General features: G+C 40.4%; 1 protein-coding gene across 1 annotated transcript in view; it reads right to left on the reverse strand.

Annotated features, from left to right (window-relative positions):
• Positions 1-27,199, reverse strand: part of PHACTR3 (phosphatase and actin regulator 3) — a gene marked incomplete at both ends in the record, with an annotated part of 102,311 nt that overhangs the window by 43,064 nt on the left and 32,048 nt on the right. Inside the window, 2 exons of the mRNA XM_084271499.1 lie at positions 3,653-3,730; positions 4,603-4,764. Of these exons, the coding sequence (XP_084127625.1) occupies positions 3,653-3,730; positions 4,603-4,764 (240 nt within the window). The remainder of the gene's footprint in view (positions 1-3,652; positions 3,731-4,602; positions 4,765-27,199) is intronic.

The raw sequence follows: 27,199 nt of genomic DNA on the forward strand, positions 1-27,199 counted from the left end.
GAGCCTTACCGAACACAAGGCTGCTAATATTCCCTATCAAGCTGTAGGTTTTGAACATAGTTTTAGTTACTCATCTTTAAAAAGTGTGTCCTGTGTGATTGAGCTGATCAGAAATTCAAATCCCTCTTTCTGCAGACCTAGAAACTGCTCCCTTTGCTTACTCTGAAAGGTTTTTGTGCCAGTGATCCCTGCAGCTGTACGCATCTTGATGACTGAAGCTTTTCTAGTATTCTCCTATTCAGGCAAGAGTCCTCAGAATACAAACTATCCTTTTACTTCATGATTCCCTCTCAGAATTTATAATATCTACATCACTGTTGCAAACCAAAAAAAACCAATTACTTCCAGCACTCCCTGCTGATGGACGTGTCTGCTGTCTACTCCTGACCTCCTAACTTGTATTTCTCAGCCCTAGACACTCCTGACAGGGCTATGTTTTCTTGCAATGATATCATGACAAATTTCTTGCATATTGATTTAAAATAACTGGCATTCACAGCTACTCCTTTTTAATACTATTTGGACAACGTGCAGAGTAATTTATTGCCCTTTTGGTTAAGGGTATCAGATTTTGGCCCAGAGATGCTGCGGAAGGGATGCAGTATTTTTGTATGCTGAGCTCACTCAGTCTGCCTCATAATCACGTTTGGTGAAAAGTTACTGTTCTTAAAATAGCCCCTGCAGTAGCACAGTTGCTATGATACAGGGAAGGGGAGGGGGAAAAAGTTCATTGCCTACATTTCAGCTCATTGTGAAGGCAGCCTATACATAATCATCGGTGTATTAGCAGCTGTCTGCACTATTTGACAGGCAATCCTTATCTCTGTGCTGTACATACAGTTACATCTGATCAATTTTGTGCTCACAATGGGGAGAAATATCAGGGGAAGCTCCCTAAATGTTTTCAAGGTAACTCTGCTTTGCACGTTCCTCACATCTTTCGGAAAGGCAAGCTGCTGACAGCTGTGCCACAATGAAACTGCAGTCAGAGACGTAAGTTAGCTCCTTCCAATCCCAGGCAATGGAAAGTGTAATGACTAACGATGTGATGACAAGCAGAAGTTGAAGAATTTCTGTTGAGGAGCATCTGAGACTCACAACAGTGATGCTCCTGGTCAGAAATGATCAGCTCATGCTTAGATCAAAGTGGGTGTGCTGCTTTGATTGGTAATAGGTCCCAATGCCATATTTTGGAGAAAACACAGACCTTAGACTCATTGGTAAGGAAAGCAGCAGAAAGTCTTAAGTATTGCAAAGTAATCAGAAGAAGTGGGGCTGTAATTTAGCTGGGAATGAATCCTGCTTATGCCAGACCCTGCACCCCTTAAGCTCTTAGAGAGTGCAAGTTGGTTCCCTAGAGCAGAGTTGTATTTGCCCTGTGTGAGCAGAGCTAGAGGGGCGAAAACAGAAAAGGCTCAGGCTGTGTAACTTCATCTGTGCATGATGTCTGGGCGACTGGGTTCTGGGGTTGTGTGAGGAGAAGGGTGACATAACCCGTTAGAATGACTCATCACCAACGCAAGGACGGTGCAATTTCACCCTGGGCAGCTCGCAGATTGATGCAGATTCTGCACTAGCTTTGTGGTTTGCTCTGAGCCAAACAGTCCAGTTCAAAATGCTGCTTGACAGACTTTGTAGTACGAAACTGGAGTGTGACACAGCTAATGTAAATGCAGGAACAGATCTAGAGATTTCTCAGACCACAGCTTCATCTCAGTCTGAGCTATTTAAGAAAGTGAGCAGGAATCAGGTCTCTGGAAGTAGAGTAGAGCCTGATGAAATACAGGGATTTTAGGATTTGCTGTAGTCTTTTAGCATAGTATTGCTGCTTTGACAATTGCAACTTCCTGCATAAATGAGGACTTATCCTTGAAACTGCTGCCACTTCAGCTCAGTCCAAGTAGGGCACTAATCATTTACTGAGAATTATTTGGGTCAATTTTTGATTCTGGTTAATAAGCTGCTTCTACTAATAATATAATAAAATAACCCTGGAGATTCACAATACTCTGTAAAGAAAAATAACTCACAGGCGGCTGCAATGTCCTTCAACTGACTGCTAGATGTTTCCTTTCTGGGCAGCAGGGCGGTACTGAATATTTGTTTGATGTTTATAGGAGCTCTCTGCAACTTTATTGCAGACAGGTAAGCAAGCTGTTTGCAGCTGCCTGTTTGAAAGCACAGCTAGTCATCACTTCTTGTTGGACTATATGTATTTATTTAAATGATTATAAGTTTGTTAAAATTAGCTTTCAATTTAGCATCGTGTATTTTCCTCCTAGTCAGTTCTTTATGCGTGCATCTTTACTGAGTCACTATTATTATTATAGTTGTTTAATGTGCTCTAAAGAAGTTTTATTTTACTGTACTTTAGCAAAGCTTTAGATACCTATGTCTTCAAATTCATGGATTAAGGGGAACTTCCACAGTCTTAGCAGAAAAGGGATGTATTTTTCTATCCCATAGTGCTAATGTGTTAATAGGGAAACTAATTATCTAGAATTATGAGACAGAGTTCAATGGACAGAATTAAAAATTAGCCTTCTAAAAACTTTCCTTCTATAATAAACTGCTAGCCTTTATTTTTTTTTAACGTGAACATGAAATACATACTAAGCTATATCCAATAAAATATGAAAATTGCTTTACTGCAATGAAGGAAAAAATCTTGTTTAAGATGCTCTTTCTGACTCTTCAGTTGCTCGGTTACACTCCAGCATAGCATCACTGAGTATTGTACCACAGGCTATTTATAGGCATGGCATTTGTTTTATACAAAGAAACTCAATTATTAGTTTCAAAGAACAAAATTTCGATCTGTCAGGTTGGTCAAATTATAAAAGGCCAATCTTTTTTCATGACAGTGGTTTCTGCTGTAAACTTTTGAAAGTAAAGATGGATTTATTATTGCTATCTCTGTTTGGGTGGAAATGACAATTGGGATGTTGTCCACACCATTGGGAGCTCATTTAATCTCTCAGAACAGTCACCCCGATCTCTGTCTCCCTTGAGCATCTGTCAGGGCTTTGGAGCAGGGATGTACAGAAGCACAGTCCTCTGTGCATGTTTCTGACATTTAATCATCTTTCATTCAATAACTCCTGCCGAACATGGCTTGTACTCAGGAAAGCTTTAAAATGACACTACCAAATGCTTCATTTTTCTATGTGAATGAAAACCAGGCAGAATGGGAATATATTTTGTCACAAACTTGTTTTACCAGAAAGACAGCTGAAAACATCAGATTAGTATCATTTTATGAGCTTTGAATTCATGTATTGCACATGTTAGCTGAATGCATCTGTACGTTCAAGTTCATATTTACACCAGCTTTAGCTGATTTTCTTGGCAGTAGGATTTAGCCAGGTTCAGATCAGTTGCATAAAACATACATACTGGTTCGTATTTGGAACATGTATAAATCCAGCAAAGATGGAGTTGCATTCAAGATGGTGTGAAACACCAAAAATTACGTTGTATGAATTGATTGCAGCAGTGAGGAATTTGAATTAAGCATGTCTTTCTCCAGATAGACAATTGAATATCATGGATTGAATCTGTTTAGATTGAAGGTTTCATTTGATTGTTAGGTTTCTTCTTTTGCAGTTATGGGTTTCCTATTGCGATAAAAAGATGAAGAATTTTTACTTACCTTGTTCCATCATCTCCAGAAGGCCTTTCTTAATGAGTTCATCCCGACCTTGTCGAGCTGTCATCTTCTTTTCCAGCACTGCACAAAGTAGCAGCATAACACAGCACCAGTTAACAACAGGGTTTTCATATAATGGAGTAAGAAAGATGCAACATGGAAATTCCCTCTAGTCTCAACTACTGTGTGCCTGGAAAGAACTGCAAGGATTTTGGTTTTGGGGAGCATGGACTGGTGAGCCTGTTTGTACGTCTTCCTTTGCTAAAGCAGCTGTAAAATGACCCACGTGTAGAGCTGAGATTTATGATCTAACCTACTGTCTGATCACACTGAGAGCAGAGTAACTGTGATATTAGAGCCTTCGTGCTGTTTAATAAGGCACATTGGAGCTGCTTTACTGTGATGGTCCACAGGACATTGGGGCAAGTGGAAGGAACGGCACCATCTTACCTTAGGAAAAGGCAGATGAGTTTGCCTGCTTACTAATCTCCTGGGACATCTCTGGAGACTAGTGAGAGCGTGCAGTGCTGCATGCTGGGTTCCTTCACCACAGAGACAGCTGCTCGAGGGAAGGCATTTTACATGCTGTAGCTCCTTCCTGTCACTTTTCATAATGTTACTGTGACCTATATAATCTTCACCCCAAATAAAAGGGGTGATGATACTTAGGGCCATGACTGTAGCCTATTTTGGAGAAGGGAAAGCCCATGAAAAGCAGTCTGTGTTGAGGCTTGTGCTTCACTCTTCACCTTTTCTTCTAAATGTAGTATGTTGTATTATATACAAAGTCAGCCTATAAGTGCTCTTTCTAGCCTTAAACGTTACCAAACTGTAACATGCTGAAATCTCTGAGTTAGGCTTAGACCAGGTCACCATTAACATTTCCTGTGTAAGCAAATTTCACCTAAGCTAAGCTCTGTTCTGTGCTGCATCCCTCTCTTGTTTCATCCTACCTGCAGATGTTTGCTTTAGCTTCTCGGTTTTCTTTTTCCTCCACTTCCACGGTTTGAAGATCCTTCCCAGTGTTGCCAGTTTGCTGTTCCTCCTCACTGGGGGAGTTCGAATCCCTGAGACCAAGTAGTCAGAACGCATTGCAGGAGACTGCTCCATCTCATCTGAGAGGGAACAAGAGGAAAGCCAGCTGTTAGACAAAATGCTTCAGCATAGACTTAAAAAGGGGAGGCAAATGGAGGCTCCAGCTAAGAAGCATTCAGCCTAGTCACCTAGATAAACAGCACAAGTCTTTGGAAGAAAGTCTCTGCATTGCTGGAGCCAGCAGCCAGGCTGAGGGACACTGGCCAGAGAGGCATTCGACCTCACTGTGCCAGTCCGGTGCTTCTTACCAGCTGCTCTCTTGACTCGGGTCTTGCACAGTACCTGTCTGGATGCCAAATATTTCAGTGTCTCCACTACCACGTCCCTCACGAATTAATCAGGTCTATTAGGCTCCCAGAGGGGAGATGTGCTGAATTAGTACCCCCTGTGCTTTATACCATCGCTTTCCTCCCTTTGTCCGCGCCTAGAATTCACCAAGGCAGTGGTGTTACTCTCTCTCCCAAGGGCTGTGTGTAACTGCTTTACAGCCTTCTGAAACGTGGAGAGCTGAGAGCTCCCAACAGCTTTAATAGGAGCAGTAGAAATTTAACACATCTGTAAACCAGGCCCATGCGGCCTCCAGTTAATCACATAAATGTAATGTTCATTTAGAAACATATAGTCCTTTATGAAAAGCTGAGAGGAAGCTCAAGAAAGCTCAGGTCCCTTCTGAATTCCCAGCTTCCACTTCTGTTCTCGGGCCACAGGATATGGCTGCCTTTTAAATGAACTCTTCACATAACCTAACACAGAACACGCTGACTTGTGTGAGCTAATGCAAATCTTTTATACAAGAAGTTTGTTTGATATGTACTATGTAAGGAAAATCTTAGAACTATTGTGCAAATTTATTCCTTGAGGAGGTTAAGGGATTTTTTTCCCCCTTTTATCCAGCCAAGCCACAGGAATTCAGAGATAATGCTTCAGCTGGAAAAGCAATTTAGGTATTTTTAATATTTTGTCTTGAAAACAGGCTGAAAGTTTTGCTTATAGACAAGTCTTGCACAAAACAATACATACTGACTATTCAGAGTTGTGTGCTAGCCTGTACCATGAAAGAAAGTAGCACAGTTCCATAAATGGGGTTATTGATGTCTTTACTGAGATCTGTATTTGAGCCCCAATACAGTGATTGTTACAAGAGAAGCTGCCATCAGTCATCAGACATGTTACATGAATCAAAACTGAATGACAATTTCAATTTTTTTTTTCAACAATCAGTTATGATTAAAATGAGCAGTGTGGAGCCATGAACATATGTATGCTTCCAAGTAATTTCTCTCTGGAACAACATTTATCATAAATTGCTTTATGACTGTGAGATAAAAAACTATGCAGCATCTTCTAGGCTTTGTTTTTAAGTTAACAGGGTGAAAATGCTTAAATAACAGCATGGAGGTGGGGATTTCCGAGTAAACAGGAAACAATTTTTGGAAGATTATTAAACACAGCAGGGGAATGAACACATTCCTCCTCTTCCATTTAATTTTGAAAATACTGGTAATAGAGATGAATCATTCAGTGGAGACAAACTAAAAACTTGGCCACGTGAACCATCAGAAGAGAGAAAAGGCTGTAACAATTCCCTTCCTCCCTCCCATTGTGCATGCCCAGAGAATTTCTCTTTCTGTTTACTGAATTTAGAGCATCTTTTGTCTCATTCCACAGAGTTTATCTTGGTATTTAATTTAGAAGAGATTTAAAATGTACCTAAAAATATATTTTTGCCTTTGAAAGAATGGTTTATACCCAAGGTGATATTTATGATGTATGGTTTGGCGGTTAATGTTGAGAGCAGAAATTCAGGAGGAGGGCAGCAGCCTACAGACCACAGCTGGAGTGCCAAGATATGCTCCTTTCCTAATTGCACATTCAAATACGAGAAGTATCATAGAAATAAGCTTTGAAGAAGTAGAGCTGCTCTTGATTACAGAGATGGCAATGAGAATGGAAAATGGCAGAGCAGATCTGCTATTAATTTGCTGTTATGATTACTTTAAAGCTGTAATAGAAGCCTCAGAAAATATCATTTGGCCATTTCTTGTGACACCCCTTGAGTAGGAATGGAAATGTTCACAAAATTAGCTTATCTCAAATGAGCTGTTGATCAGACTATAAATCAGGCCCTTGTCCCTGGAAGCTTCAGTGGAGTAGGACAGCCTCAGCTTAGCCATCCCTGGTCCTTGCTTGTGAGAGTGCACTGCTGATCAAATGCTTCCTACCATTCCAGGAATTTCTCAAGCATGTTATGTGAAAATTAAATAAGAAACTGATTTAAAGCAGTACTTTGGCAAGTTACTGATCCTACTGCATTTCATTCAGGATGTAGGTGTCTGCAAAGTGGTTTAGGCATCATCCACATGTTTTGTTTAACACTGGTAGCATGAGATCATTTAACGTCTTTTTGCCAGATAGCAGGGGATGTAGACAGAACCAGGAAGTCATTCAAACCCAAACCTGTGTGCCTCTAGCCATGTTTATTATCCCAGAGAGCCCCTTAAGAGCATGTGATAATATTGCAAAGGCACTAAGAATTTCTTATGTGCCCTGTAGTGATCAGTGCTTCTGTAGTTTCTACCAGCCCTGTTGAGTGAGTTTCTTCCGTCCCCTTCTGCCCTCTTGGTTGTAGATATTTAAGGATTTTGTGCCTTAAACTGTAGTTACAGATGAAATACAGATAAAAATCAAATGTCAAAGAAGGAATGGTAGCTAAAACAAATGTTCCAGTGGAAGGTTTTGTTTTTGTCAGCTTTTAAACTTTATTAATGCTTCTCATATGGTACAGAGAGTTCTTAAGCAAATGGTTTTATCACCTGGTACATTCTCACCATATGCGGTTCCTACACTGTGTGTTTGGAGAGATGGACACAAATAAAAATAGAGACACAGTAAGACAGATGTCCTGAAGTCATAAATAACAAGGAAATGGTCTCACTGGCAATAAGAATCACAAGAAAGCCCTTGGAGCTCCTCATTTCCAGTCAGTTCATTTTTTTTTTCTTGCTTGTGGGTTGGCTGCTTGGGAGGTAAGAAGTTGACAGCACAAAAAGCAGTTCCCACATACAGCAATGAATCCCAGGAGAGAAGGCACGCCTAAATATCAGCCAGTTCCTGCAGCCAACAAGCTGCCAAGACTTGCCAACCCTCCAACCGCTCTCTGAAATATTCAGCACATTTTTTTAATCTGCAGTCAATATTTTAATTATGCTAACTGTTCTGTGGAATAATGCAGTTATTTCTCCTCAAGCCTGATAGCCTGGGGCCAGGCCATGCAATTACATAGGGGATGATTGCAAGATATAAACAGCCAAGAGCCAAATCGAGACTATCCAAATCAGCAGGGAGAAATGAGCAACAGCTTAACTAGCTGTGTAATGTAGAAGGATGAGGGATAGTTGTGCTACAGGGTCAAGCGGGCACAAGCTTAACCCACAGGACAGCAACCTAACCCTACCCAAGACAGGGCAGCCAAGCTCTGCTTGGCCATCACTGCTGGGATAAGCCAATGGGTCCCACACTGGAGACAGTCATCAGCCCTGGGGAGCCGGAGGAATTTGCTCTGGCTGAAGATTTATGGTATTTATATGGAAATTACTTTCAAGACCCTGCTGTATCCTTTTGAGTGCAAAGGCTTCTGCACTGGAGCTCCACATCCAAACCAAGCTCCTTGTATATCACGGTTGTCATCTGCTCTGTGTGTGTCAGAGGGGTGCAAATGAATGTGGCTGTGCCCCTGCTGCAGATGCTGAGGAAGTGCTTCTTAGAGTGCTATCTGGGGTAATTTCTAGAGCTCCTGACAGTGGTCAAGAGAGTGAATGGTTTGATGTCTGAGACATCGCAAATTAGATGAGGGGAGATGTTCTAGCCTAATTGGTATTGCTCTGCAGAATAAACCAGGCATCAGAGAAGATGGAAACAAAGCATAACCTGCATTACGTTTAACTGCAGGGTCTGACCCCTCAAAGTCTAAGCATCTGCAGCTTCTATTTGTACCAGTAGCAGTTGTGGTGATCTGTGACTCTCAAAAATATATCTTGGCTTTCTTCTTTAAAATATTGTGGTGACATAAATAGACTATTCTTCCCATAAGTCTCTTCTCTATAGGAATTGTGCATGGATTCTGAAGTGTTTCTGCACATAGAAGCTATCCCATTTACAGATGTCAAGTACTAAGGTTTATCCCACCTAGCCTCCAGCAGAAGTGGGCCAGCTTTGCTGGGAGTACAGTGAAGTCTGTGTTCTGGATGCCTGATGAAAGTGTGCCCTATGCCTGCACGTTACCTTTGTATAGCAGGTGGTTTCAGTGCCCAGCAGATTGTGTCTGAGTGATAATAGTGTTGCAAAGTTGAGCATTGGGTCTATCTTTTGGGGTTGCTGAAGAGTTTGCAGCTTGAAGCCTGGGTTGCTGACTGTAGCAGCCACAGGGTGATGTATGGCTTTTGGGAACATAAGGAATGCAGAGCTGAATTATACTGACCTTGCCACAGAGAAAGGCTGTAAGAGACACAGGGTGCCCTCTCGTGAATACGCAAATCACAGAAAGAAGTTTATGGGAAGATGAAAGATGCTGAATTTTAATGTGCTGGGAATTTTGGTAACTTAAATTTGTGGTAATGGAAGTTGTGCCTTGCTAATTCCTCTGTGTACGCTGGTAGGAGAAGGACCAGTGAAAAATCTGCAACCTGCAGGCAGTTTAAAAATAACACAGCAGACAAGAGCTGCAGGCAAATTTGTAAGGTAGGCGTGCACTGGTTTCTGATGAATTGGTTTGTAATGCAGCTCTGCATGTTTCACCCTTTATTGTCGTTGCATCTGTTTTGCAACTCGGATACAGAGTTAAAAAAGGAAAACCAGTTCCCTTTGACCTGCTCCAGAGGGTAGAGACAGTGAGTGAAATCAAAATGACCTTTTAGGCTTCTGGAATAGAGGTGCCTTTACCTCTACTAGCTTTCAATGTTGCCTAGGATTACTGTCTACCTCTAAAAAGGATGTTGAGGATATCATGGGGAGAGCTGAGCTTTTAAAGGGTTCACATCTGCTACAGGTCAGTCCCGAATCATGCAAGCCAGGTATTTATGAGGTTCACCATGAAACAGCGCTTCTTTACAAAGGGTGCCCTTTACAGAGGGTACTTTTCATCTAGTGAAAGAAACCTGCAGGGGAAAGAAGGCAGAAAGGTTGTCTTTGTTTTAGAGTAAGGACTGTCCTGAGCTTTGGGAAAGAGAATTAGCAGCTGCAACACCCCTCTTTTTCCTAAGTTTAAAGTCCTAAAATAGGTAAAACTGATCACAATGATTGAATCTGCAGGATGGGGTAAATTGTTTGTGGCTAGGAGCATTTGAACACTTCTGTTATGATCTAGAGGAGCAGAATTCAAACTGAAGAGCTTTTTTCTTGCACTAGTTAGATGTTTCCTGCTATGGAGCTCTTCCTTGTTCTAAAAATGTTTTCTGTCACCTGCGTTTTTGCAGACATGCTCTCTTTCCTGACTCTCTTTGAAAGAAAACTGCAGTGGAATGTTCCAGTTTGAAGTTTCCATTTCAGTTTTTTGAACATGTATTATTTTAATTTTTCCATTTTCGAATGACTGTTAGAAATTGAAATTAGAAATGAGGGGAAAGAAACTTGTGATGAACCTGAAATGCATTTAATTTTTCAAGGACTTTGTATTTTAAGCTGCAAATGTTTCAATATTGTTTTGGGTTGGTTTGGAAAAATTTACATGGAATCCTTTGTAAAACAAGAAACCTGGTTCCTAGTAGCATTTAGTTATTTAGAAAAGGCAAAGTACCCGTAGTACATGATTGAATGTAATCATAAGATAATTTTGGATACACAGGTGTTGACATGACATAGATTGTCGCTCTGACACATCATATTACACATAAAAAATATTGAAGCAAAGTAGGGAAAATTACAGGATTGAAGTGCAAATTCAGGCATTTACCTATCCACATTTTTAGGTCTTGTGTGGTCAACAGTGGTAGGCAAAAGTAGCTTCAATTTTCATCTCTGTTCCCAAAACTGTAATCTTTTATGTTCATGATTTGCCGTCTTGGATTTAATCTCACCTATTAGCTTCATCTTCTGAGGATGCAGCTGGATATTGGGCCAGGTTCATCTACTCAGTAACTACGTCATTCATCAAGTTACCTGGGGGGGGGTGAGGGGGAATCTGGCAGAGTAAATTTGTGCTAACCTCAGATTCACTGGGATACATGAAGGTAGGGTGAAAATGCAAAGATAGATGGCAGGATGACAAAGGGGGATAGAGTCCTTTATGAGCCCCAGACCCAAACAGCTCTAGATTCAGCTTCCACTGAGTACAGGCTGTTCTCGTGCTGTATTACCTTCCTTGTAGCCAGGTGGTGTGAATCCTAATAGGGTTTATATACTTCAGTGCACAAAAATGCAAGTTACCGTGCTTTCCTTTCTACCTTTTGTGTGTCTGAGCTTCTATTTTCATTTGACACTCGAATGTTTGTCATGTATCCCTGTTCTAGAATTTCTACTGCTCTTTACTATGTTGAATTATGACTTAACATTTTTCTTTAATGGAAGGAGGAAAAAAAAAACAACCCCAAAACATTATTTGTGGGTGGTGGGAGGGGGCTCTGCTTGCCAGGGAAGTTTATTTCTACTCTGTCATGCTGAGCCTCCTTTCAATGTATTTGGATTTTAAAACCAGCTTTAACTGAAATGAATGGGGAAACAGATTATACTTATCACAGGAAAGAGAGCAGGGAAGTGGCAACTCCAGCTAAAAATCTTAGTTAAAAATATACTTTATATGCTTGAGATTTGTGATTTCTGCCAGAAAATGTTCCTTCGGGAAGTTGACATATCACCTAACAGCATTACAGCCAGATGAGCCAAGGTGCAAAGAAATTAATCAGGAACCTTTCACGCTTTTGGATCGTTGTGTCAAGTCCCAACAGCACTTCCTGTGATTTACAATGCACAGTGTGACATTAGCAATTCATTAACAAAATAAGTTTTTCAGTGTTTGCGTAAAGAAACCCACAACATGCTTTACCTGGGTAAGAAGGAACTAAATAACAGTAAGAAAACGAGGCTAATGAAGGATTGCTGTATGATCACAGCTAATTCAGTTACCTAAGCCAGTGCAGCATCATTTGAGAGCAGAAACTTGACATTTGCGTGCCTCTCACCAGTGAGAGCTTGTTCAGGCAGCACAGAGCAGCATCTCCCGAGATTCACAAAATATCTATTCAAATAGTCAAATGAGCACTGCCTCTGTAGAGTGCCAAGAGCCAGGCTGTGTACCCAGCCCTGTCCATCCTGCATCCACAAAGGCTTTTGTACCAGACACGTTACAAATTCCCAGGACTGGACAGTTTTCCCAGGCCTCTTGGAGAGATGTTGTTCCACAGGACAAAGGGAAGTAAAGGAATGGCTTGAATTAGGCTTTGCTGTGCACTCATAGGAAAGCCGATGTCTGCACTGCAGGACCAGTGTTTCATCACCTGCAGTTGTTTAATTAGCTGTAGCCTTGCTGCAATCCCGTTGAAAGGATGTTTTTTATAGCTTCCTCAGGGAGTCTGCAGACTGAAACACACCTTGTGCTGTCTCCAAGAGGCACCTTCAAATCCATTTTACTGCAGTTTATCCCTAAAAGCTGTTACATTTTGAGGGACATGACCTAGGGAAGTCATCAGTGTAAGAGCACTGTGCTTGCTAACAGGGAACCAACCATGCATTGGGTTTTGTTCTGGAATTCATGCCACAGAATTGACCTGTTTAGTGTTTCTTGTGTTTATGGAAGGCTTTCTGTCAGATATACCATTGGTTCTGATTATATTCATCCCAAACTTGTATATTAGATAAATAATGAAATCCTCCTGTCCTGTGCAGTTTTATGCCCTTATAATTTAATGCATGATCTCCTCCTTCCCTCAAACACACCACAGCTCTCTGTTGGTGCTCTGTCACTGTTCAGTGCCACTCCTGCAGACAAAAAACATTCTTCCTGACTCGTGAAACGCAAAAGCATCTGTCTTGTTTGGGTTTTTTTCTTTATCACCCCTGCTGCTTTGCACTTTCGCTTTCCTTACAGCCACTGGCAATAAATACACATTAGTCAACAGTCTCTGGTGCATACTCCAGGCCTGCTGTACAGAATAGGACAGAGAGTTGGATGAAGAAATACTTAGACAACAAAATCATGACATAAACCAGAACAGCTACAGAGACACATAGATAGAAAACAGGCACAGTGACTGAATGCAACTTTTGTCTTAGGGTTATGCATCCAAATTGGCTTCTTGTAAAACTGTTATAAAGCTCTTGGTGATTTGGGTCGCTATGTAAACTGTGATGAAACCCTTCTTAGGAGGTCATGTCACCTGAATGAATGGTTAAATGTTTTCTAGAGCTGGTTTGGTCTGCTGCACATGACACTGTAAATATGAGACGCATGTGGGAAATACTTGGAGGGGAGCATTGTTTTTAAAGAACCATTTATCCCACTGTCTACTGGTATTTTCCAAAGAGGCAATTACACTAAATACTCAGCAGTCTTCAAAAGACAGCAAGGTACCACAAACTCTATTGTCCTCAGCATATGTGAAAAACACACATGTATGCACATACACACAGAGCAGAATCATATAGTACCAAGTCCCCATGGGCAATAGCACTTCTTACCTGTTAAATCTTGTGTAAAGTTTAGTATTAACTGTTCCTCACCATGGCACTATCAGATACAGGCTTAGAATCACTGATCTAACAAATCCTTAACTGTAGAGATCTGAGGGTTTTTAAAAATGAATGAGCTCCTGGGAGGTCTATAGTGTAAAAATTGAGAACCTTCTTAAAAGGTGGGCTCTGGGAGTAACAATCTTTAAAGTGCTAACAGAACAATATACCTTCTAAAATGAAAATCTTTACTGGTCAAAGGCAAAGAGAAAGTATTGCTTATCAAATTTACTGTAGTGATTATCACTGTCTGACACAAGACCACAACCTATTCCTAACAGGAATATCAGGATCTTCAGGGCAAGGAATGAGCATAAAAATTATTCAATTTCAGGAAAGCTGTCTTCTCTGCAGCTCTTGGAATGAGTCCATTCCCGGTGGTTTTCTTCTTATATTATAGGAGCTAGGAAAAACAAACTACTGAGTTGTAATCCTTGTCCTCTGTAAGAATCCTAGAATCTTCTGAGTTGCAAGTGGGACCCATAAGGATCATCGAGTCCAACTCCTGGCTCCACACAGGGCCAGCCAAGTCAGAGCACAAGACTGAGTGCATCTACATTACGTTCCATCTTGTAAAGTGGGTGCAAAAATATGGTCACATTTTACATAGTAACACCTTAAATGTCTGCTTTGCACAGGTACAAATGACTGAGTAGAAACAGCTCCTTCTGCTCTCCCAGACAGCCAGAGAGGCAGTGTCCCCCATGGCAGCCACAAAATAAGAATTTGGCAAGAAAACAGTGATCTCTGCCCATTAACTCACTCAGTCACCCAGCAGCCAAACTGGGAGAATAAGTATGAAAGTAACTGCTATTCCCTTTGATCATGTAGTATATTGTCTGTGTCAACATTAGCAAGTAATGCAGCCCATGAGAAGTATAACAAACCCTTTCTGTACCATGCTTCACATACACACAGAAATGGTTGATCAAAATCCTGTTCTGCCTATTTTGTCCGAACAGGTAACACTGTCCCAGTTTTCATTTACAGACTTAATTTATAATGTAATGATGTGAATAATTATGAGATGCTACAATATTGAGAAGTGTCTAGGGAGCACATAATTACACTTCTATTCTGCTGGTCAGTGCTTATGCAAAATAACAAAAAATAACTACTGTTTTCCAAATTGAAAGCACATTAGGAGGTTCTGTCTTTGTACAGACAAGTTTTTGTTAATTTTACTGGCACCAGGTTTTAAATTCACGTGATAAACAATCCCAGGTAGCTTTTGGTCTCCAGCTTTTCATTTTCATTTAGGTCATGTTTTTGAGAAGGAATCACCTAACTAAGGTTTTTTTCTAACATTTGCTTTTCAACTGCAAGAATATTTGGACTTTTTCCTAGTTTTCTTTTTTCTTTTTTTAAATTTTATTTTTTTTTTATGCAAGATATAACCAGCTCTGAGACAAAACTTTAAAATCACCATAGACTGAATTGAATTTCTGTTTCAATATATGAGGTTTTTATTAAACAAGTAAATAATAGTCTTGTTCGTTCCAGCCATATCCTGGGCCTGTTTTTATAAGTCTCACAAAGCCCAAATAGCATGGAAGGAAAACCAGCATGGAATATTTTTACCCTGTGTGACCTACATTTATGTATTTTTCAGTTGTTCCAAGAGAAAGAAAAGTAGAATAACTACTCCCTCTTCTCAGCTTCTTTTCAGCTTTCATATTTTAACCATGTTCTCAGCTGCTTGCATGAGTCATGGAGAGCTGGAAACAAGACACACACACACACACACACACCCCCCCCATATTATAACTCCTTCCTCATGAGGAAGCCCATGTGTGTTTTGGGGTATTACACTAGAAATCCACAAAAATCTCCCAAAGGCTGCTTTCTGCCAGAAACTTACATGGCATCTAATAGAGGAAGTGTCAATATCTTAGCCACAAAAACAGATTGCTTAGGAGTATAATGAAAACAAAGATACTTAGATTTCCATATCACTGTCTTGAAATTTATGCCATTTTTCTTCAGCATGGGCAGAGATTTCAGACTGCTGTTGACCTTGTGGATTGTTCTGTGTAATTATGGTATTGGATTTCTCCAGTCTAGGCACAATTTGGATTTGGTGTTGTGATGTTCCAAGAAACTCTAAAATCCACAGGCTTTCACAAGAACTGGAGGGGTGTTTAGTGCTTGCCAGGCTGATCCATGCTATTCCAAGCTAACACGTTCATCGTTGCCTGCTCCTTCCTATGCAGTGTAAGGTCTATCCAAACTGAATCTCTGAAACTACCTATGATATTATATTTATAGACAACAGAGGAAGCTCATGGCAGAATTTTCATTCTGAAATCCCATACCTTTGTTTAGAATAAGCCAGATCCCTCATACTTTGGCTCATGTCTAGACTGAGCAGATTATATCTAAGCAGGTCAGGGATCTTGTGCAGTAAGAGAGGAAAAAGAAAGAAAAATCAACTTATACAAGCATAAGCCAAACCTATTTACAGGTCAAACAGTTTCATACAGCCAATGATACGGTAAAAAAAAGTTGTGAAACACATTAACAGGGGATATGGGTATAAAATCTGCCCGTCAGCCCTACTGCATTTATAGACATGTGCTGTTATGCCTCATACTGCCCTGTTTCAGTTATGTTAGCTTGAGCTAATTTGCCTCTAACATACAGCTTCAGTCCTTAATTCCTGAACATAAGGTCAGACAAGGAGTTTGTTACACTGGAATTACATCTCCCCATCAGATACTATTCCCTTTCTCACCAAGCTATCCTTCCTTTTCTCTATACACATTCTGGTTTACACCCAACTCTGGGTTTTGCTATAATTTCATCATTTGTGCAGAACTGACTACTTATCCTGCAGACAGCCTTCTCTTCCTGCTCAGTACAGTTTACTGATCCTCTGGACAACAAGAGTCTGACTTTAATCAAGACTATGCAGGAAAAGCCTTTCTTCTCAGAGGAAGCTTTTAGACATTACTAGTACTCAGGATTCATTTACCACATTGGGTAATGAGGCAGAGCTAAAAATACCGTATGTTCCTTTGACATTGCCCATTCATTATAATAAATGACTGAAATTTCTGTGACTGCAGAACAAAACATGTTTTATGTGTTTGCTTTTAAGTGAAGCTGTGGATAAAGCTCTTTGCCACTTGGAATATCCACTTAATGTTTTACATAAGAGGATAACAAAGTTTATTTGGAAAATGGAGAGGAGCCTTCAGCTTGTTTTCCTCTTATTTTCTTAACTGAATGAGGAGAGATCTTAGAATGTGAGATCACAGAAGTGTAACTGGCCAAAGTTTCTGTGTTATGAGAAAATACAGTGAGGAAATTTGTTGAGACTGCCCTTCAGAATATCACCTCTTATTGGCAATTCACTGCACTGGATAAGCAGAAGTCCTTTCAATCATCTTCAAGCCTCCTATGCAATCTGTGTAAGTCTGTTTCAACAACTGAGATGAGATTATCAAAGCATGAGAAAGAACTGACACATTGGACCAGATTGTTTGAAGAAGTTTATTTTAAGCCATTTCACATAGCCTCATTCACTATTTTTGTTTTTTGAACTCAGAGAAAGAGATAATTTTTTTCTCCAGTAATTAAAACTCTGAAGGCGGACGCTCTTGCCTGCACAATAAAAGAACTTAAAATATTTTAAAAGTATTCTAAAAAAAAAAAAACCCTATAAAAAAACTCAACTAATTTCCTTTCAAGTGGTGAAATGATCTAATGCTATTAATAGGCAATTCTTTCTCTGTGGAAAATGTATTCTTCTATTTAAAACTACTGGGGAGAGGCTTGAAGGAACAAAAAGATTTTGATTCTGATATCTGGCTATCAGTATAGCCTTTGGATGATGAATTCTGATAGTGGCTCTAAAATAAATACATTATTTGGAAACAAGGCAGAACAACTGACAAGACACCCTTACTCTGCAGAGTTGTGTGCAGTGGTTGCATACTTCCTAGAGGCCCACCCAGCTTGTCCCATAGTGCTGAGGGAGGCAAATTTGAGGATCCCAGATTGACAGCACTGGAAAACACAGATTTTCTGGGCACAGCTAGTGAAGCAGCACAACTTCCCCATGGTGCTGATCATCAAAGCCTGACCCTGACCTAAATGGCCCATGATTAGCAGAGCAGGTGTTAAGTCTGTCCCCATGATCTTTCATACCCTGCAGAGGTATGAAATTGATACTAGATGTGATGACATTTCATTTGGGCACAGGACTAAGAATTCCTGTCACAATAAATCTGCAAACAGTACACCTCCCTAATAGTTTAGAGAGGACATTTTATACTGAATAGCTCATATCCTGCTTCCAGGCACCTGATCCATTAGGCTTTACCTCTTTGACAGGCACTGGCACTCGGTGAGTTTGTTCCCATACTGACCACACAGCCCAAGTGCCATTCCTGCAACTGACTCCAGAGTCAGGAGAGTTACATGTCTGATGCATTCCTGGTGGGATCACTCAGGGATCATATTTGCAAAAACACATGGTTATGTTACCCACACCATGTGATTCACAGTAAAACCACCAAAACCAGAACAGAATGCTTAAAGCTGAAAATAACACATCTTATGATTTTGTTCTTTCTTTTGTTTAGCAAGGAAATGGAAACAAGAGATTTGTAAAGTATAGTGAAGCCTTGTGCTAGAGATCTCTGGGGAGCCCAAACAAGCTGGGGTTTTTAAATCTTACTGCAGCATTTGTATACCTATGAGCTCTAAAATGGAGAGCTAAGAAGTGCTGTCAGCTAGCAGGGTGCTAGATGAATGATTTCCCTGATCTGTGCATGGCATTGAATTAGATTCAGCAGCTCATATTCCCTAAGACAACATTTCTTCCACAGGGTGGATAAACTCTTAGAAGATACAGACAACAAATGAGTAGCCCTTGGCTTGCAAAGTCTTGGGCTGCTATCCAATAAATCTAGTTTTAGGGCATAGAGTATCAGATCAAAGCTATCATGGTCCCACTGATACAAAGTGCAGATCCAGTAGAAATTCATTCTGCTGTCTCACGTGTTAAAAAATGCTGATGGGTACAACTTTGTTCCTGCAAGCTTTTTGCTGGACCAAGTACCATTTGTCTGTGCCACTTGCACTTTATGCCGTATCAAGCAGTGTCCGTCTTCCCACCGTTGGCATCAGTCTGGCATAAACACACAGACCTGACATAAGCTCTGATTGCAGCTCTGGCTCATTTGACAGCAATATGATTTTTTGCCCATGCCTGATCTTGATGAAGCCTGTACGCCTGTTCAAAACAGTCATGCACAGATCTGGTGTCAACATCAGTCTCACATACGGTGGCAGAGCCTGTCAGTGCCAGAAGGTGATGTGAAACTAATGCAATGTCTCTGCCTGCCACTTGGCACAGAGGGCTGGGTGGCAAGAAGCAAAATCACCACTGTGGTGGTTCTAGCCTCAGTACTTCTGTCAGTGACCTCAACTTTCAACAGCAGCTATGTGCTACACAAATAGCAAGGAGAGTATTTTCACAGGGCGTGAGCGTATGCTGGGCAGCTGCATCCAGCAAGGCAGCAGGGTGGTACAGAACAGCTCCATGTTCAGAGGAAGATAGACCATCCTTTCCCTCATGTTTCATTTCTTTGGTTCTGGCTTTGGGATTTTTGAGCTTATCTTCCACCTTCCCCAAACTTGCTAGATATTCTATAGTGTGCCTGTAACTATGTAATATATCTATGCAGTATTTATGTATGCAACATTTTATATTACTTTACATGATTGCCTGTTTAAATATCTTAAAATTATCACGATTTCTGCTGGTAGTATAGGTTTGGTTATAAAATAGCGATTTCTCATGTAGGTCAGAGTGAGAAAAAGTTTGGGAGCTCGACCTCAGGGTGGCATAGCCAGCATGAGAGATCTTGTAAGTCCAAGCACATGTGCCCTGGCAGAACCCAGACCAAAGTTTGACTGGCTCAGCCATGCTGTTCCTAATGCGTTCGCAACAAAGCACCTAATTCATTCCAGTAGTGTGCATGATAACATTCAGATAAAACAAGAAAAGGCACAAGTTAGATGTTAAAACTTTGTATCTATTACAGGGCTGTCCTGAATGTTCATATTTCTAATGCTTGAGTGCCTAAATGCACAGTGAAAGGATTGTGAACATACTTGAGCTGCAGTTCCTATTAAAGGGTTCTTTAGCTTTTCTCCCCTCTCCTGGTATTTTCTTTTTATTTTTCCTCCTCTGATTTTTGTGTTTCCTTTTTTTTTTTTCTTTTATTTGTTTTCTTTTCCCCCTCCCTCAACTTGGCAGAAGGGCAAGGGGAGAAAGCCAGTGCTACTTATTATTTGATGAACATTAAAAGTGAAAATCTTCGACAAGTTACACATTTCCCAAGCCAAAACTGGCAAAGCCAGCTGCAAAACCCCCAAATGCACCAGTTTCAATTTTCAAACTTTTTTTATTTGTTGAAAATGTTCCAGAGTGGCTGCAGGGTACACCGAGACTGCCTAAAGGCAGGTTTAACTTATGTTTTGACCATTTAAGAAGGAAAACAATTTCTTTTTCTCCAGAATGCACCTTGGTACTCAGCAAATAAATTTTACCATGGCAACTGTAAAGCCACTTGAGGTACAAACTCTTCAGTGAAGTGGTCCTCAGAATCTTGTTCTACAAACTAACCTGGATACTCTGTGGTTGTTAAAAACCCTATGTGAAATACTTCAATAACATCTATTGGATTCGTGTTTTCCAATTGGAATGTTAATATAACAGCTGAGTCTTACATAATACTGGTTTTCTAAGTACACAGCCAGGTGCTTTACAAAGCAGGAAAGGTAAAACAAAATGCATCGTATGACCTGTTTCAGGTTGAACCAGTGCTGGAAAGAGAATCTTCTCCTCTGAATATTGGTCCAGCACTCTGCCTGTTAGCTTCCTTAGCTAAATCCTACAGCCCAGCAAACTGACTGCACTCAAAGGCTGGGAACATTCCACAGAGCTGCCCAGTGCTGTGATGTATCTTACCTTGCTGTGAACACAAACGAATTCAGAAGCTGTGAGGTGTCAGTACTGCTTGGAGTGAGTGCAGGCTGAAGGTGCACAAATAGAGTATATACCTGTTTTTTTTCAGACAGACCTGAGCGGTGTGTAGAGTGACTGCACTCACATTTTCAATGACTGTGCTGTGCAGCTGTACAGAAGGATGTGCATATCTATCCTAATTTGATATATAGTTGCCACAGCTGTATGTATGAATCATATAATGGCTGTTTCCTTGGCCAGTTCTCACTACGTACGTGTAACTACTCAGTTACACAAGCATAACTAAGGATTGCCAATATACGCCTTTTTGCAGACTCATTTAATCATCTCTTTGACATTGTGGCCTTAGATTCAGTGCAAACAGAAGGACAACTTCACAGTTCTCACAATTTGCAGGATGAGACCTTGCTATACAAGCATAATTTCTTGCCGTGATTTTTCTCAAAATAGATTAATCTCCGTAGAAAATGAGAGCAGAGGCTAATGAGTGTTGAGGCACAGATGGGATGGCACCAGTAGCTACTTCATGCAAACACAGCAAAGTTATAGTTCCTAGCATGACATTTAATAAAATCAAGCCCTACTAGAAGGCACAGCTACAGGGGAGTTTATTTTGAAGTCAAATATGATGGTGTCTGGCTGTCTTTACTGGAAATACATGACACGTGGTCTATCTCATGTCACCTTCTTCAATTTAATCACACTTTTAATGAGAAGAAACAAAAAAGTAAACAGTTCCTTTCTCCTCTACATTAATACCATTTTTTTCTACACTGTTTACTTTGAATAACCGGAGTTCATTTTAGACCCCTGTTCAATATTTAATTCAAAGAACTTATCAAGCATCTTTCAGTCACTATTCTGAAGCTTCAGCAATGTTCATTTGTGCACTGCTAAGCAATGCAAATTTCCTGGGATTTTATCCCAGCCCCAAACAGGGTCCCTTTCCTTCAGGGAGAGGGAATGGTGGTTTCTTAGTTTCCTTATGAATCCAGTTCCATTCCTAACTGAGGCAAAAGTGAGAGCGATGTAGACCAGAACACAGTTGGATGGTAGGTAATTTATATATTAGCCATTCCTTTACAGATGGTCCCTAAAATCTAAATGTTATTCAGGGATGTGTTGTCTTCTATTAAGAATTCTGATTACTGAATAATCATCTACTATGAAAAAAGTGGCCCAGTGGTAAAGGCATCAAACTGTGTATTAGTAGTTACAGAATGACAGATACATGTTTGTATCTTGATACACATGCAGGTAACAGTAGCTGGCATTCATAATGGCATTTAGTAAGTTGTCGTGCTATTGTCTGCTTGGAAGAAAATAATATGGTGTGTCTTTTGGCATAAATTACCTTCTGAATAATCACAGAAGTGCATATCCACAGCGAGCACCTGTATGAAAGAAGGCCAAACCCAGTTTTTTCATCTCAAACTATTTAAAAATATGAGTCAGAGATCAGAATCACAAGATTGATTGACTGGTGGATTGACTTTGGATTTTATTTTGTCTCCAAGGACTCTCTAGCCTAATGGATGCCTCCTCATTTCTTGTCTGCAGCCAGGAAGATTAAAAAAATATTCAGCTTTTTACACGAAAAATGAAGATTCTTTGTAACTTTGAATTCTGGAATGAGGATCATCCCAAATTCCAAATGTGATTATTACTGCAGAACTACACTAGTTGACAGCTCTGCAGACCCAAAGGCTTTCTCCCTGTGCCATCAGTTTATTTGAGACAGCAAAAGCTAGAGCTGGAGAAAATATTCTGGATAAAATTTTTCAGTGACACCTTTGAATTGAAGAGTATCCTTACTCTCCATCTCCAAAAAATATGATTAATACTTTTGTTATGAAACTATTTGTTTTAACTTCCTTCAGTTTATCAAAGTATGAAATACTGAATATTTCCTTCAAATGGAATTTTTAAAAATACTTTTCCAGAACTGCCAGCACAGTAAAAGATTGGTTATTCACACAGCTCCAAGGATCTCTGGATTTGCAGATTGTTGCAGTTGCGGTCTCATTTTATTCATCATAATTGGATTTCATTGTGCTAATCTCTCTTGAGTATAGCATTTATCACCTTCCAGATGATTGTTAAATGCTGTATTGAAAGGGAATTATCACCTATCTTCCATCTTCCTGAGAGGAATAAGAAAAACTGGGAAAAGTTGTTATCTGGGGTAATGGGAGAGCTGAGAGTCTCATGCTGCTTTCCTCTGCGCTGTGCAGCTGTTTAGGGCTGACTTCCCATGGCAGTGCAGGTGCAACACAACAGTTGTACTCTACAAAAGGCAGTGTGCTTGTGCCAAACAAATCAGCCCAGTGCTATTTCTCTGGCACTAAAAATGAGGGAGAAGACTTTTCCCATGCTGACATTGGGACAGAAAGAGTCCCTTGCTTGTATCACTGCTCCTAGGTGACTGAATTGTAACATTGCCTTGAAAATTGCATTCACACGCACACACATCCCCTTTGCAGGGAGAGAGACAGAAAATTCGAGGATCTCCTGGTCTGACTTGGTCTTGAACCACTACGGCGGATGTGGATCGAGTTTTCAATGCTTTTTCTCTAAAAGTGAAAACCAGAAATGTACATTTTTAACAGTTTCAGATACTTGAATATATTTGTCTGTGTTCCAAAGTGCTGCCTGGGTGGTGTGGTGCTTGGTGTTCATGCCTGGATCATCTAGCAATAGACTGAGATCTACCTTTAAAGAAAAATAGAGTGCTGCAAAAATAACATGAGGGTCTGATAGCTCTGTTTTCTATGAGTGACAGAGCTTGTTTCTTCTCAAAGAACATGAATAGATTTCTCAAACAGACAATAGAAATTAATTAATTTTCTGGCCCACATGGTTATTCAGAAGAACTTGGTAAAGTGAGTCATAAAAGCTCAATAACCCATGGTTTAATTTGTTACATACCTTCCAAAAGAATCTCAGGATTTTGTTGGGAGGAAGATGAACTTTCTGTAGAAAGAATTAAAGAACAGGGAAAAGCTGGGGAAGTACATCTCAAGGAATTTAGTGCACAAAATTTGAAGAAAGATGGTACAAGCAATCCCAAAGGAAGATGGGACCGCAGTGACCCATGCTTCGTATTTGAATCCTGCCCTTTGTTTTAAAGTAGTACTTGGCAGCAAAGTTATGAATAAATAGCTTAAGCAGAAGGTTGAGAGGGGGCTGGCTGCATTAAATATTACAAGTAACTGTCAGATTAGTCACATGTGGCATTTTCCTCTTCAACCCCTGTGCAACGGGTGAAGCTGTGCGTTTGTTGTACAGCTAAGTCACAGGATATTGAAACAAATCAGTACTTTCATTGGGTCAAGTTTCTACCATTTCATTAAATTTCTTCTGAAATCGACTCTGATTTTCTATTGTAGGCTTATGTATTCCCTGAAATACATTCCTCTGTGTATGTGGAGCATGGAAAATTAATTCCATTAACAGGTGTTCTTTAACTAGGTCTCTAGAGTTCTGTGAGCCTGAATTATGCTGCGTTTTCCAGTATCTTTTTAATTTTGCATGTTCTAGATAAAAAACAGTTTCCTTTAAAAATCATTGCCCTCTTCTCTGTAATGGTGACAAGAGGAGAAGAGGATATTGAAAAGTTCCTCATCAGCATAAATAAATTAAAATCCCCACTTCACATAAGTCAAGAGGAATGAAGCTGCTATTAAATGTTTTAAGAGGAAGCTAGAGGCAAAGATGACCAAAATGAACCTCCTCAGTTTAAATATATTAGGAACTCTCTCCACGCTTGTATTTTTAAATGCCAGATAATTTATTAAAAGTGAAACATCTTTGAAGGTATTGATTGGAGAAGACATCGGGATACAATTCGTTTAACAGGAGATCACAGTTGCTGTTCTGTGTTTACAGGTGAAAATTGAGCTTTCTGTTAATAAGGCCAGTCTCATACATCTGTCACAACGGTCTCTACTCAGGCTCCTCCTCTCTTTGTCCTGTGTGTCTAGACTTGCCTGATGATGCCTCATTTTGCGAGAATTTCAGAGGTTTGCAAAAATTTCACAGCAGTAATCCTGTGTCGCCCAGCAAGGGAGATCTGTGTACACTATTTATAAACTCATATAGTTCCACTTGCTGCAGAATAGCAAATTCATGTTTAATTAGGTATTTTTGTTTTTTCATTATCCAGCTTGCGTGCATGATTGTCATAACGGTGCCCGCGGGGTAGATTCACAGCTGTATATATAAACTGGACTGAGGCATCTGCTTGCACAGCTTCTCTTTAAATCTGGAGCCACATATAAAGAGCAACTATAATACAGAGAGCCTTGCTAGGGGTAATAAAGAATCATGTGCTCCCACAGTGCAGAAAGGCAAGCAGGAATTTCTCTGCTCTGGCCCGATTAGGAGCTGAGTGACACCAGTTGGATCTCTATGATCCTTGAGGTCCCTTCCAACCCAGACCATTCTATGATTCTATGAACACAAGTGAGAGCTCAGGGCAAAAGCGAAGAAGTGCTTCCAGGAGCAGCTGTGGCACAAGGTACATAGAGTCTCTTCCTCAGGGCTTACTGGTTTTGAATTGCATAGGAGACAGAAAGGAGGTGGTAAAACTGCCCCTGACCTTTCAGCAACTTCTCATCCTAGAAAATGCCAGCAGTGGAGCTCCCTGAGATGAATGGCTTAGCAGTGACTGGCGGGGAAATCATGAATTAGGGTGGGGAACAGCTGTGGTAAAATCCTCACGAGTAACATGACTCCCCAAGCAGCATGGCTCCCCATGGTGGGTGTTGCAAGCCAGGGGGATCTTGTGGGAAGACATATCTGTAACACAGGCAGCTGAGTGTATGGCAAGGACCTGTGTAGACTGTACTGCCCTGCCAGCTTGTCTTGCTGGCTAAGGTCAGGTTGTTCTCAGCTGATGTGCAGAGCCTCCCCTTGGGGTTTTGGCATGCTGACGCTCATGGTTTGTGATGTTATTCAGGAATTAAGGGGGGGGGGGGGGGGTTTGCAGGAAAATTTTATACTATCAGGTCTATGTTGTTCCATTTGATAAGCAAAAGCCCTCTGACTAAATCAGTGTTCCAGCATGTTCTGGGTTGGAAGATGCTCTGTCTATGATGGTTCCCAATGACAGCTTGTAGCACCCTTGCCCAGGTTGGGTCGCTGGCTGATCAGGTGAAATGACTCTAACAAATCCTCATTCACACTTCTCTTACTTGTCATTTCAAAGATGCATTATTTATTTGTAATGACATGTGGCAATACAATTGCTAAATGCTTAGCAAAAATAACTATGGCGTTGCTATGACTGAGAGTGGATCATACCAGAACAGGCTTTGGTGGATGTATCAGGAAAAAACCTTACCAAGGGGCAGCTCGCTTGTTTTTCAGTAAATCCTTATCAGGAAAGATTAATTATTCATCTGACACACCTCGACTTGCCACTGCAGGATTCTACCCTCAGTTTTATGGTATTTGTGCTTCACTGTAGATTCTTTTTCTGACAATTTTCCTTAAGTTGGATACTATTTAGATTTCTTGCCCCACTTCTCGTAAAGACCATCTGTGTGCATGGGTAAAGATATACCAAACCTGGGAGTACTGTTGTTTGGCATTTTTTGGTTCAGTCCTGCCACTGACTTGTCTGGTGGCCTTGAGCAACTTGTTTTCTCCCTGTGGGCTTCATTTACCCTCTTCAAGTAAAAGGGATACAAGTAATTTAATTTACTCTGAAAAGTATAACTATTATTCACAATGTTCATTGGATTCTTAAGGTGATGGTTGGGTGTCTGTTTAATAGACAGACAGACATTCCTGGCAGGTACTTTAGCAGGAAGATGCTTTCCCTGTCTCAGGAACTATTCAGCACCATTTTAGGCAAAAAGAAATCTGATGGCTTTGGAGTCATGCAGTAGTGTTAGTGAGGGAGGGAAAGAGAAAGATGCATAGAGTTTCTAAGGTGATGCTCTTCTCATTTGGGCAACCTTCAATTTTTGAATGCCAACCTTCTCCCTACCATATTTCCTTACCTTTCTCATTGCCATTCATGTTACTTTAGGACAGCTTTATCCATAGCTATGGGCATATATTTCACCTGGGTTGGAAACGCCATATGTTTTTATATGCTGGAAGGCATCTTGGGTTTTGGACTGTTCATTTTAGCATTTCTGATTTTGTACATACCTAATCACCTCTTTTTTATGTAGTTCCTTATCTAGAAATTAAGTTCTATCCCCCAACAAATGTATTTTTACTGTTACCCATTTAAAACCCCTTTACAATGAGCCCAGAGCACCACTCCAGATGAAATTCAGAACGGTATCTTCTCACAGCTTCTAAGATAGCTGTTTGATCAAGCAGTCATTTATTGCGTCCAAAATTATGTCTTGCCCTGAAGAGGCAGTGAACCAGGCTATATGAGGGGGTTTGAAATCCTCTACTATTGACACTTGTCTGTATTTTACAGCTTTTTCTTAACATTTCAGCTCCTGATGTCTTGCAAGCTTTTTTTTTTTCATTGAAAACTGAAGTTTCCAGAGTCACATTTAAATCTATTTTGTTTACTTGACGTATTTTGTCTCTGAGATGGTTATGCAAATATTAACAACCTCTGTAAACAAGAACAAACCACACAGGAGAAATGCCTCCATAACCTGATCCCTGAAGAGCCATTTGAAACAAATGGCTGTGTGCATAATACAGTTTTTTCTAATTAGCATCTCTGGCAATAAGCCACTTGGGTATATTTGATCTGC

This window comes from Gallinula chloropus, assembly GCF_964237585.1.
Source record: "Gallinula chloropus genome assembly, chromosome: 16".
Classification (NCBI taxonomy): Eukaryota; Metazoa; Chordata; class Aves; order Gruiformes; family Rallidae; genus Gallinula; species Gallinula chloropus.